General features: G+C 41.2%; 1 protein-coding gene across 2 annotated transcripts in view; it reads left to right on the forward strand.

Moving 5' to 3' along the window:
• Positions 1-13,639, forward strand: part of NBAS (NBAS subunit of NRZ tethering complex) — a 352,219-nt gene that overhangs the window by 239,727 nt on the left and 98,853 nt on the right. For both annotated transcript variants that reach the window (XM_038758591.1, XM_038758650.1), the window contains exon 42: positions 5,281-5,391. In XM_038758591.1, the coding sequence (XP_038614519.1) occupies positions 5,281-5,391 (111 nt within the window). The remainder of the gene's footprint in view (positions 1-5,280; positions 5,392-13,639) is intronic.

The following is a 13,639-nucleotide window of genomic DNA, read 5'->3' on the forward strand; positions in this document are numbered from 1 at the left end:
GTTACAGACATTAAAATAAGTTACAGATAGGAAAAATGACAAAGATTAAGGATTTGTATGTAAGTGCTGTGGAGGACTGAAAGTGTGGTGAATATCATTCACCCTATCTAATATTCAGAAGAAGGGGCTGCTACGATACGAGATTTATTTCTACACCCATCAGTCAGTCAATCAGTTGTATTTATTGAGTGATTCTACTGCAACTCAGCCCACACACTTTGCTCTTCTAATGCTAACCTTCTCATTGTACCTTATTCTCGTCTATCTCGCCAACGACCTCTTACCTATGTCCTGCCTCTAGCCTGGAACTCCTTCCCTCCTCATATCTGGCAGGCAGTTATTCTCTCCACCTTCAAAGCCTTGTTGAAGGCACACCTCCTCCAAGAGGCCTTCCCTGACTAAGCCCTCTTTTCCTTTTCTCCCACTCCCTTCTGTGTCACCCTGACTTGCTCCCTTTATTCATCCCCCTCCCCAGCCCCACAGTACTTATGTACATATCTGTAATTTATTTATTTGCATTAATATCCATCTCCTCCTCTAGACTGTAAACTCATTGTTGGCAGGGAATGTGTCTGTTATATTGTTATTGTATTCTCCCAGTGCTTTTAGTACAATGCTCTCCACACAGTAAGCACTCAATAAATATGTTTAACAGACTGATTGACTGACTGCTTATTGTGCGCAAAGCACTGTACTAAGCACTTGGGGGAGTGCAACATAACAGAAGTGGTAGATACATTCCCTGCCCACAAGGCACTTACAGTCTAAATGGGGTGACAGAAATTAATATAAATAAATTATGGTTCTGTTCGTAGTTCTATGGGATTGAGGGTGGGGTGAATAAAGGGTACAAATCCAAGTGCAATCCACTTATCACATAATCAGTGGTATGTTTTCACCCGTCTCCAGTGGATGGGTTCGTTCGGGAATTAGTGCAGCGAAAGAGGGAGAGAGACCAGACAGAAAGGCAGAATTTATTCCGCTAGGCAAATTGAATTATTTGATTATTTTGGACGCGGCAAACTGAACCTGACATTCGGGAGGAATATAATTATTTAATGATATTAGAGCCTCCCTATTGGGAGGAATATACATATGTGTTACTCATGCGTGTCAAAACACCCAGATCCCACCCTGGAGGAATTTCCTTATTGTTTGTTCGCACATGGTTTGCAGTGCTTCCCACTTGGGAGGAATCCACTTAAGCATTACACACCCATGGTGAGGTGACTAGATCCAACCGAAGAGCACTTTCCACTTGAGAGGAATCCATTTATGCATTACCCACCCATGGCAAAGCACCTAGCTTCCAGCCCCATGAGCGTTAGGTGGGACACTCACCCATCCCATGGCTTCTCACTTGGTGCAGGCAGAGCGGGCATCTCACTCTCTCGGCAGAGGTGACCCGCAGCCGGCTGCTGCAAGCCTCGATGCTCTGCACAGAGGGTCAGAGGCTGCAGGTATTCATTACCTGTGTTCCTGGGCCAGTCCAGCTTCCGGCCTCAGTTTATCCAATCCCCGCCCTCCCGCCTCTTCCATACTTAATTTGATTGACACAGGGGTGAGGGACACTTTCTGTATTCCCGCTTGGACTGTCAATCTAGTAATTTTGATTTTAGGGGTGGTATCCCACCCACACTTCCACGTTCCGCCTGCTGGCTCGGGCAGTCACAAGATAGCATTTGACCTTGAGATGTTGGGTTCCCCGGGTTCACCTTGGGACATGCGTATTGAGTCCTGAGAAAATTGAAACCATCAGGTGTGATCTCCCTATAACCTCTTTGATCCTCTGCAGTTTCTCCATCCTTCTGCCCCTTCTTCCACTCTCCCATCTTTCCTAGCAGTATCTCAAGACAAATTCTCCTGTTTCTTCTCAAAATCTAGCCCCGCGACCTGCACCTTCTACCCCATCCCATTAGACCTTCTCAAAGCACTTTCCCTCCCTACTTCCCTCCCTGACCACCATCTTCCACTGTTCACTCTCTATTGGCTTTCTCCTCACTGCTTTCTACCACCTCTATGCAGGTGATTCCCAAATCTACGTTTACAGCCCTAATCTCTCTCCTTCTCTGCTGTATAAAATTTCCTCCTGCCTTTTCATTCATTCATTCATTCATTCATTCAGTTGTAGTTATTGAGCGTTTACTGTGTGCAGAGCACTGTACTAAGCGATTGGGAAGTACAAGTCAGCAACATATAGAGACGGTCCCTACCCAACGGCGGGCTCGCAGTCTAGAAGGGGGAGACAGACAACAAAACAAAACTTGTGGACGGGTGTCAAGTCGTCATAATAAATAGAATTAAAGCTAGATGCACATCATTAACAAAATAAATAGAATAGTAAATAGACACCCCTACTTGGACGTCCTCCCGTCACCTCAAACGTAACATGTCTGAAACAGAACATGTTCCAACCCAAGCCCTGCCTTCTCCCTCACTTTGCCATCACCATAGACAGCACTACCATCTTTCCTGTCTCACAAGCTCATAACCTTGGCGTTGTACTTGACTCATTGCTCTCATTCAGGCCACATACTCATTCTACTTTCACAACATCGCTATACTCCAGCCTTTCCTCTCCATCCCAACTGCTGCCCGGTTAATCCGAACATTTATCCCATCATCCCGTCTTGATTACTTCATCAGCCTCCTTGCTGACCTCCCTGCCCACTGTCTCTCCCCGCTACAGACCGTACTTTCATTCATTCAGTCATATTTATTGAGCGCTTACTGTGTGCAGAGCACTGTACTAAGTGCTTGGGAAGTACAAGTTGGCAACATATAGAGACGGTCCCTACCCAACAGCGGGCTCACAGTCTAGAAGGGGAAGACAACAACAAAACAAAACATATTAATAAAATAAATAGAATAAATATGTACAAGTACAATAGAGTAATAAATATGTACAAACATATATGCATATATCCAGGTGCTGTGGGGAGGGGAAGGAGGTAAGATGGGGAGGGGGAAGGCGGAAGTACTTCACTCTGCTGCCCGTATCATTTGTTTTACAATACTGTTCAATCCATATTTTTCTACTCAAGAACTTTACTGGTTGCCCTTCCACCTCCACCTTAAAAAGAAACTCCTTACCGTCGGCTTTAAAGCACTCAATCACCTTGTCCCCCTCCTACCTTACCTCGCTGCTTTAATACTACAATCCAGTAGTACTCACTGTACTCAGTCTCGTCTAAATTGCCTCTGACCTACTGCGCACGTCCTGCCTCTGGCCTGGAATACCCTCCCTCTTCTTTTCCTCCTTCCCACTTGAAGGTGGGAGCACATTTCTTCCAAGGGACCTTTCCCAACTAAACCCTCATCTCCTCTTCTCCTACTATCTTCTGTGTCACCCTTGCACTTGGATTTTCTCACCTTTTTTCACCCGTCCCTCAGGTCCACAGCACTTACATATCTGTAGTTTATGTATATTAATGTCTGTCTCCCCCTCTATACTGTAAGCTCGCTGTGGGCAGGGAACGTACCTACCAACTCTGTTGTATCGTACTCTCCCAAGGGCTTAGTACAGTGCTCTGCACACAATAAGCGCTCAATAAATGCGACTGAATGAATGCTTAGTACCGTGCCCTGTGCACAGTGAACACTCAGTAGACATTGATTGATGGCAGACCACTTAATACAGTACTAGACTTGTAGACTGTGAGCCCATTGTCTTCTAGATTGTGAGCCGGTTGTGGGCAGGGATTGTCTCTATTTGTTGCTGAATTGTACTTCCCAAGCTCTTAGTACAGTGCTCTGCACACGGTAAGCGCTCAATAAATTTGAATGAATGAATGATCCATGCGGTTAAGGAGCTTACAGTCTAGTGGCCCCATCAGGCATGGTGCCAATAAGGACCCCCATCAAACTTGGCAGAGAGGTTGGTTGGAGAGGGCAAAGATATATTTGAATTCTCAATTCTACTGAATCACCTCAGAACAATCACAAAAGGCTGACTCCCACTCTTACGTGGTATAGCCCTCCAGGGTCTTTGAATTGCCCCCGAATCCTTTGTAAATGTCAAGAAGTCCATCAAGAAACTGACCAAACTTCTGTGTTGCTGGTGCAATAACTGAGTTTCTTCGAGAAGTTTGCATCTTTTTTTTTCTGGAATGTTGGGTAAGGGCCAGAACTTCTGTTTTGTATTGGAGAAGAGAAGATTAAGTGGTGCCTTAGAAGGTAGTTATATGTATTATGGTGCACCATATTATTCTCTGTTTCCAGACAAGAGGAATTAGGCTGAAATTAGAATATTGATTTCTGTTGCCTAAAAAGAAGAACTTCTTAACTGAAATGAACTATCTAGGAAAGTTGTGAAATCTAAATCTCTAATTATCTTAAAAATTTAAACACTTTATCCTTGATGACTTGGTCTTTCCCATAATAATGATTATAATTATGGTATTTATTAAGCATTTATGGCTCAGTGGAAAGAGCGTGGGCTTGAGAGTCAGAGGCCATGTGTTCTAATACTGGCTCCACCACTTATCAGCTGTGTGAATTTGGGCAAGTCACTGAACTTCTCTGTGCCTCAGTTACCTCATCTGGAAAATGGGGATTAAGACTGTGAGCCCCATGTGGGACAAGCTGATTACCTTGTATCTCCCCCAGCGCTTTGAACAGTGCTTGAGCTTGGCACATAGTAAGCGCTTAACAAATACCAAAATTGTTATTATTATTATCATTATTACTACTATGTGCCAGGCACTGTACTAAGCACTGGGATGGATACAGGCAAATCGGGTTAGACGCAGTCCCTGTCCCACTTGGGGCTCACAGTCTCAATTCCCATTTCACAGATGCAGTAACTGAGGTACCAAGAAGTGAAGTGACTTGCCCAAGGTCACAGAGCAGACAAGTGGAGGAGCTGAGATTACGCTGAGATTATAACCCATGACCTTCGGACTCTGAGGCCCGTGCTCTTTCCACTATACCATGCTGCTTCTCCATGTATGGAGGCAGGGAGCTAAATCAGATGATTTTTCAAAAGTCCCTTCCGATTTTTCAGTTATAATAATGGTATTTGTTAAATGCTTACTATGTCCAAAGCACTGTGCTAAGCACTGGAGCACCGTTCTAAGCACTCGTGCACCTTTAGAATTGCAGTTCACTGCAAAGAAGAATTAATTTTAAAGCTGAATGTAATTGCTTTTACTGACTTACAATGTTTATTAAGGGAAGTACTAACAACTTAAGAGGGAGGCCTAGGAATATTATCTATCCTGCTGAAAGTAACTGATTTGTTCTTTGGTTTTCCCATTCTTTTCTTTGGTTATTCTCAAGAACCCTCGAGGAAAATGTATACAACATCTCTCTTTCCCTGGCACAGAGGTATAATGTACCAAGTTGGGAAGTTTATATGACCCATTTGGAATTTCTCTTCACTGACAGTGGGTAAGTGCTGTATTTGTATATAAATTCATTTGTGGTTCTGCCTTTGCATATACTCTTGGCTCTTGGAGAATTTTCATAATGAAAATTTTCGCTCCTGTGTTTATAATTTTGCTGTAGCGGCTAGAAACTTAATGTCTTTGATACTTATTCTTCTATTCTGATTGCCCCATTCCATAACCATTAGCAAATAATATAATGAGTTTCAGGTCTGCCTCATTTCTCTCTTCTCCCTGGTTATTTTTTATGTTGCTAGGATGGTCTAGGACAGTCTCTTTTCAGAAAACAATATCTTTTACATTTTTCTCTTGCTTTCATTTAGCAAGGGCTCCTCTGACTCTAGCTGTGTAATATTAGCTTACAAATCAATAGTTAAAGCCATAAAAGTTCTAAAGCTGAATAACATATTAATAATTTTTTTCTTTTTTTGAGAAGCAGCATGGCTTAGTGGAAAGAGCACGGACTTTGGAAGTATGAGGTCGTGAGTTCTAATCCCGGCTCCGCCACTTGTCAGATGTAGGACTTTGGGCAAGTCACTTAACTTCTCTGTGCCTCAGTTCCCTCATCTGTAAAATGGGGATTAAGACTGTGAGCCCCATGTGGGACAACCTAATTATCTTGTTGTATCTACCCCAGTACTTAGAACAGTGCTTGGGCACATAATAAGCGCTTAACAAGTACCAACATTATTATGATTATTACCCCAATGCTTAGAACAGTGCATGGCACATAGTAATCGCTTAACAAATACCATTATTATTATTATTATCAATTTTATATATGTTGAGGACCCCAGAACATTTTGCGGTACTTTTCCTAATATATTGCCATCATCATTTTATCAGTTGGAATATCAGAAATTTCAGCCTTTTCTGGGTTAATAAGCTTATCAGAAATTTTGTAGACTACCTTGTATTAATTCAATCAAAAGGGCAATCGTGACTTAAAAGATAGGTTTATTTATACCAGAGCATAGCTTTGGAGAAAACTAATAACCAAATAAATAAAATACCAACATTACCAGTTGGTGAAATTTTTAAACTAGGAGAAGCCCTTTAAGTATTTTTGAATAATTTTAAAAATTGTGAGCCACAAAACATTTTTCCCATCCCTAATTTGTTACCTGCCCTGAAGGTGATTCTGTTTCCAATGTTCCTATGTAATAAGATAGCAGCTGTTATTATTTCCAAATGGCATTGGCATTGAAAGGGAGTAAACCAAGAAAAATGTCACCTGTACTTACTATATTTTCTCCAAATTATTGGTCCAAATTTCCTGAGGTTTATTTTTTTTTTTCAAATACACAGCAGTAATTTATATCTAGTGCTTAGAACAACTGTCCTGATAGTAGAGAATTTTGAACTATAGACCCCAGATTATTTATATCTAGTTAGTGGCCTCAGGCAAGTCTCTGAACTTCCTTCAGTTTCCATATGTCTGTATTTAAAAATCAAGATTTTTCATTCATTGCTTAATTTTCAGACATTTTTCGAGGATAAAAGATAAAATGATATGCAAATTAACATCTCTCTAAAGACAGCATGGCTCAGTGGAGAAACCACGGGCTTGGGAGTCAGAGGTCATGGGTTCAAGTTCTGGCTCCGCCACTTGTCAGCTGTGTGACTTTGGGCAAGTCACTTAACTTCTCTGGGCCTCAGTTATATCATCTGTAAAATGGGGATTAAGACTGTGAGCCCCACATGGGACAATCTGGTCACCTTGTATTCTCCCCAGCGCTTCGAACAGTGCTTTGCACATAGTAAGTGCTTAACAAATGCCATCATTATTATCATTATTATTAGTACTAGTGGTGTTATCTTTGAAAACAAGGGAAAATTATATACACTATTCATAACTTTCTCCCTCCCTCTTCCTCCTCCTCTTTCCCTCTCTTCTCCTTTCTTTCCTCTTTCTCCTACTTCATTCCTTTCACGCACACGCTCTCTCAAAGATATACATATTTTTATGTGTCCTTACGCACATATATATATTGCAGTGGCAAATTGAATTTGGCTATCTTTCACTTTTATTACATTAGATTGAAAATACCCACTTCCTCTTCAGTTAGGATGTTTCATTTTTTCATTAAAGTTAACAGGATGATTTTGTTTTTCACAGCAATCGTAGTTATAGTAAGAAATGGTAAAACTGCAATATGTATATATGTATATGTATGTATATATATATATATATATATATATATATATATATATTTGTTGCTACCTTTGCAGCCCTGCTGCTGGTCCAGCGGAAAGAGCACTGCTTTGGGAACAAGGAGACCTGAATTGTAGACCTGGTTCTGACCCCAAGGGCTTTACCATTAGTGGTTCAAGTTTCTGCCTGAAGAAGCACTTAGGAAGTGTTAGGAGATTCATGGAGAGATCTTATCAGTATTCCCTTGGCTAGTAGAAAAGCCCTATTAAAAAAAATTGCATTCAGAAAAAGTAGAAGAGTTAAAGAATCTTGCTTAGCCTCGGAGGAAAATTCTGCATGAATCTTTCATAAGGGAGTGTTTCCAAACAATATTATTTTAGTCAAAAAAATGAACTCATCAATGAATGGAAGAGGATATTCAGATTTAAACAATAAAACCAGAAATGCATTGCAAATCCTTATTTCTCTTCCCCACCTTTCCCTCGAGTAGTTTTTAGGTAGGTAATAAAGAGGCTCTTTACCTTGTTGTAGGCTCAATCTTAGGGCAGAGTCAGCCAGCACAGCAGCTGCAGCTCTTAGTCTTCTAGACTGTGAGCCCACTGTTGGGTAGGGACCATCTCTATATGTTGCCAACTTGTACTTCCCAAGCGCTTAGTACAGTGCTCTGCACACAGTGAGCGCTCAATAAATACGATTGATTGATTGATTGATTGAAGTCAGAGCAGAAGGAGACTCATATCTTGGCTTATTTCCTCCAAAAGAACTCTGGGAGCTTGTCTCTTGCCCAGAAAAACACCTTTGTAGTGTGAAATATAAGTTGATTGATTGAAACGTGGTGAGTCAGCCTCTGCCTATTGGGAAGTACGGTTTTCCTCATTCCTTCTCTGCAGTTTCCTTCTGGCGTTCAACAGAAGATCCGACTGGCTGCTTTGAAGTCCCATCATAGATCGGTTGCTGTGGTGTACCATAGGACATTGTACCAAAGAAGTAGAAGAGAAGAAATTCAAAAATTTAGCTGGTTTACTTGGGCAGTAAAGCCTGCAGAGGCTACCAAGGCAACCACGTTCCAGCATATATTCAGAAAGGTTCCTCTGCAAGTCGGCTGTTAATGGGTCCTTCACATAAAAAAAAATGCATTTACCTTAGCAATTAGTTGTATTCTACCTTGATTGCCCCAAGGGGGTACATAATTGGTAGGGAAGTGAGAGTAAGAGTGACTTGGCTCGAATCACCAATTTCTTTTCTCAGGTTCTTGGTCCTCAAGTCTCAGAACTGAGGTTCATTTGTTCCTGACAGGGAAGCTCAATGAGTCGGTGGTATTTATTGAGCATTTACTATGTGTGCAGAGCACTGTACTAAGCACCTGGGAGAGTACAATACAATAGAGTTAGTGGGCATAATCACTGCCCACAAGGAGCTTACAGTGTAGATGGGGAGATGGACGTTAAAATAAATTACAGAAAGGGGAAATGGGAGAGTAGTAAGGGCAGGTACAAAAGTGCCGTGGGGCTGAGGGTGGGTTGAATAGCAATTACTTAAGGGGTATAAGCCACAGGATGCTGAAGGAAGGGCAGATAAGGGAAATGAAGATTTAGTAAGGGAAGACCTCTTGGAGATGTGATTTTATTCATTCATTCAATCGTATTTATTGAGCGCTTACTGTGTGCAGAGCACTGTACTAAGTGCTTGGGAAGTGCAAGTTGGCAACATACAGGGACGGTCCCTACCCAGCAACGGGCTCGCAGTCTAGAAGGGGGAGATGGACAACAAAACAAAACATGTAGACAGGTATCAAAATAGTCAGTACAAATAGAATTAAAGCTATGTGCACATCATTAACAAAATAAATAGAATAGTAAATATTTACTAGTAAAATAAATAGAGTAATAAATCTGTACAAATATATATATACAAGTGCTGTGGGGAGGAGAAGGAGGTAGGGCATGGGGGATCAATCAATCAATCGTATTTATTGAGCGCTTACTGTGTGCAGAGCACTTTACTAAGCGCTTGAGGGAATAGGGAATAGGGATGGGGAATAGGAGAGGAAAAAGGGGGCTCAGTCTGGGAAGGCCTTCTGGAGGAGGTGAGCTCTCAGTAGGGCTTTGAAGGGAGGAAGAGAGCTAGCAGGGTTTTAAGCAGGGAGGGTGGTGGACTGTCTTATGTGAAGGAGACAAAGTTTTAGGCTTGATGAAGTCCTGGGCAAGGGGGTAGGGGCAAGATAGACATGCTCGATGTACAGAGGGTATGTTGGCCTTAAAGGAATGAAGTGTGCAAGCTGGATTGTAATAGGGGATCAGCACGGAAAGATAAGAGGGAGAGAGCTGATTGATTGGGTGCCTTAAAGCCGACGATAAGAAGTTTCTGTTTGATAGTAAGGAGTTTCTGTTTGATGCGGATGTGGATGGGCAACCACTGGAAGTGCGAAGGAGGAGTGCGAAGATGTGGACTGCACAGTTTTTCAGAAAAATGATCCAGGCAGGGTGGTCAGCAAGGAGGCTGATGTAGTAGGCAAGGATGGGATGGGATGTGTTGCTTGGATCAGCAAGATGGAAGTTTGGATGGAGACAGAGGGTGAATTCTAGAGATGATGTAAATGTAGAACCTACAGGATTTCATGACAGATTGATTGAATGTGTGAGGTCAATCAACAGATCAATCAATCGATCGTATTTGAGTGCATACTTATGCACTCTATTTTATTCTGTTCATGTGTTTCGTTTTGTTCTCTGTCTCCCCCTTCTAGACTGTGAGCCCACTGTTGAATAGGGACTGTCTCCATATTTAATACTCTATTTATCTATTTATTTTACTTGTACATATCTATTCTATTTATTTTATTTTGTTAGTATGTTTGGTTTTTTTCCCTCTGTCTCCCCCTTTTAGACTGTGAGCCCACTGTTGAGTAGGGACTGTCTCTATATGTTGCCTAATTGTACTTCCCAAGCGCTTAGTACAGTGCTCTGCACACAGTAAGCGCTCAATAAATACGATTGATGATGATGATGATGACCGTCTCTCTATGTTGCCAAATTGTACTTCCCAAGCGCTTAGTACAGTGCTCTGCACACAGTAAGCGCTCAATAAATACGATTGAATGAATGAATGAATGAATTGCTGAGAATTGCACTAAGTGCCTGGGAGAGTACAATACAACAGAATTAACAGACACTCTCCCTGCCCATAACGAGCTTACAGTCTGTGAATAGACACAGCAAAATGTGAACCAATTCTAAAAGTATTTAAGAAGTAGCCAAATATTTATGATAGTATAATAATAATAGTGAGAGCATTTATTAAGTGTTTATTATGTCCTAAATCCTCAGGTGTATCCGGAATAATCAGATTTGATACAGTCCTTGTTCTACACAGCTCTCATCCTTTATGAGGGATGAACAGGGATTTTATCTTTATTTTAAAAATAAAATTGAGGCATGGAGAAATTAAGTGACTTATCCAAGGTAACACAGTAGGCACATGACAGAACTGGGACTAGAACCTGCACCTCCAAACTCCCCTCCCATACTTTTTCCACTAGGTTAGGCTTCGTTATCTAACTCCATGAATTGTCGTTGCATATTGAGTGACGAGCAAATGGATTTGATTAAATTAATTGTTCCATAATGGCATAGATACCTTCAACAAATGCTTTTGTTGAATTAAATATTCTGGCAGAGATGATTGACAACTTTAAACTACTAAAACACACCTTAGTTATGGGATTACTGTAGGCATTAATTCACAACTAAATGCTATTTTATTATGTTTAATTGCTGAGAATCAAATATGAATTAACCAATCAATCAATCGTATTTATTGAGCGCTTACTGTGTGCAGAGCACTGTACTAGGTGCTTGGGAAGTACAAGTTAGCAACATATAGAGACGGTCCCTACCCAACAGTGGGCTCACAGTCTAGAAGGGGGAGACAGAGAACAAAACCAAACATATTAACAAAGTAAAATAAATAGAATAGAACAAAGTAAAATAAATAAATAAATAGAGTAATAAATACATACAAACATGTATACATATATACAGGTGATGTGGGGAAGGGAAGGAGGTAAGGCGAGGGGGTTGGAGGGGGGAGGAGGGGGAGAGAAAGGAGGGGGCATTTGCATTTAAGTATTTGCATTTAAGTTCTGTAGCTAAAACATGGAACGACAAAATTTAACAAGAGTTTGAGTAATCCTTTATTAGTGAATTTATAAAATATTGCCTTTTTTGGTGTCTGAATTGAGATATTCTAAATTCAAAGTTCATTTCTCCTCCATTGAGAAGTATAACAGGGTCCTTCTATGTTGACTATTGAAACAGTCTGTATTATAAACTTCTAATCAATCAATCAATCAATCAATGGTATTTATTGAGGACTTACTATGTGCATAGCACTGTACGGAGTGCTTGGAAGAGTACAACAGAATTAGCAGATGCATTTCCTGCCCATAGCAAGTTACTTAGAGACATGTTGGTATGTTGTAGATTATGGAAGGAAGTCTGGGAATGTTCCTCGGGTTTGTAAAGTTGTTCCAAGTGCAATCTTGAACAAAATGATTAGCATGCAGAATTGTGGAAGTGTAAAATCTTTTCCATATAATAATGATGGTATTTGTTAAGCTCTTACTATGTGCCAAGCACTGTTCTAAGCACTGTTCTAAGCGCCAGAAGGAACCATATGTGAGACTGACTCTACCCCACCTTGTATGCCTGTAAGGATTCATTTGCTCCAACAGGGCATCTGTTTATTTCTGAGACTGCCCCAATCTCAGGAACTCTTCAACTCAAGTAGAGAAGCCTTTCTCAATTGCTTGCTCATTCATTCAGTCGTATTTATTGAGCGCTTACCATGTGCAGAGCACTGTACTAAGCGCTTGGGAAGTACAAGTTGGCAACATATAGAGATGGTCCCTACCCATCTGACATGTGTATCTGAATCCCAGTATTCATTTTCTAGGAGGCAGTGTGGTCTAGTGGAAAGAATATAGGCCTGGGAATCAAAGGACATGGATTCTAATTCCGGTTCTGCCACTTACTTGCTGTGTGACCTTGGCTAAGTCACTTAATTTCTCTGTGTCTCAGTTCCCCCATCTGCAATATAGGGATGCAGTTCCTGTTCTCCCTCCTATTTAAACTGTGAGGCCCATGAAGGTCCTCATCATTTTATACCTAGCCCGGCACTTAGTACAGTGCTTGGCACATAGTAAGCACTTAACCAAACCAACATTATTATTATTATTATTATTATTACTATTAGTGTCATCATTATCATTTTCATCATCATCCAGATTGAGGTCCTTGTTTCTACAATTGTGGTTTTAAGAAGCAATCTTTCTGATCAAACGTATAGTCTGTCTCTAAATCATGGAATTTGACTGTAATTAAAAACATAGTGAAATGAAATTGTTCCATTCAGGCATAATGGTTTAAGGTCAGATTTTTTCAGTGCCTGTTATTCCCTGATTTTAAGTTAGTTACCTTTGGAAGTTCCATTGAACTTTTCAGAACACTAGATTAATAGTAGCCCATTTGTCTTGTTCAACCATGACATCGAGACCTCCGTCTTCTCTCCTGAGGGTACCAAGTTTTTTTTTATATTCCCTCCCGTTCCAGCAGCAGTCCTCTAGACAGGTTGCAAGGCTTAGGTTGGCTGGTGAACTGCCTACCCAGTGACACTGTCTGGGCTTTGGCTGGTTCTTCCTTTGCCAACTCTGCCGTAAACTGTTTTACCAAGGACCTGAGTTGGCAGCCTCCGACGCTCAGCAGCTTCAGTGTCTCCGTGCTCTTGCAGTGTCCTAGAAAGGGTCCAATTTTCACTCACCTGGCAGGAAGGAACTGGAGTCTGGACACTGGGGCTGTTAGTGCTGTGGGTCTCCAGCTGCGGATTATTTGAGATTTTGCCCAGTGGGTAAAGCAACCCCAAACAGAATTGGGCCCAAGGCATTGGATATCTTTTCTGCTTCACTAGCTCCTAATGTGGATTGCCACAGTTCTCTAGCCAGTATATTGCCTTTTCTATGGATAAAAATACTTTCTGCTTAACGAAATAAATATTCCGTAAACTAACGTGGCTCTAAGGAAAGCTTTCCATTTCAGAACGC

Source organism: Tachyglossus aculeatus, chromosome 1, assembly GCF_015852505.1.
Source record: "Tachyglossus aculeatus isolate mTacAcu1 chromosome 1, mTacAcu1.pri, whole genome shotgun sequence".
Taxonomy (NCBI): domain Eukaryota; kingdom Metazoa; phylum Chordata; class Mammalia; order Monotremata; family Tachyglossidae; genus Tachyglossus; species Tachyglossus aculeatus.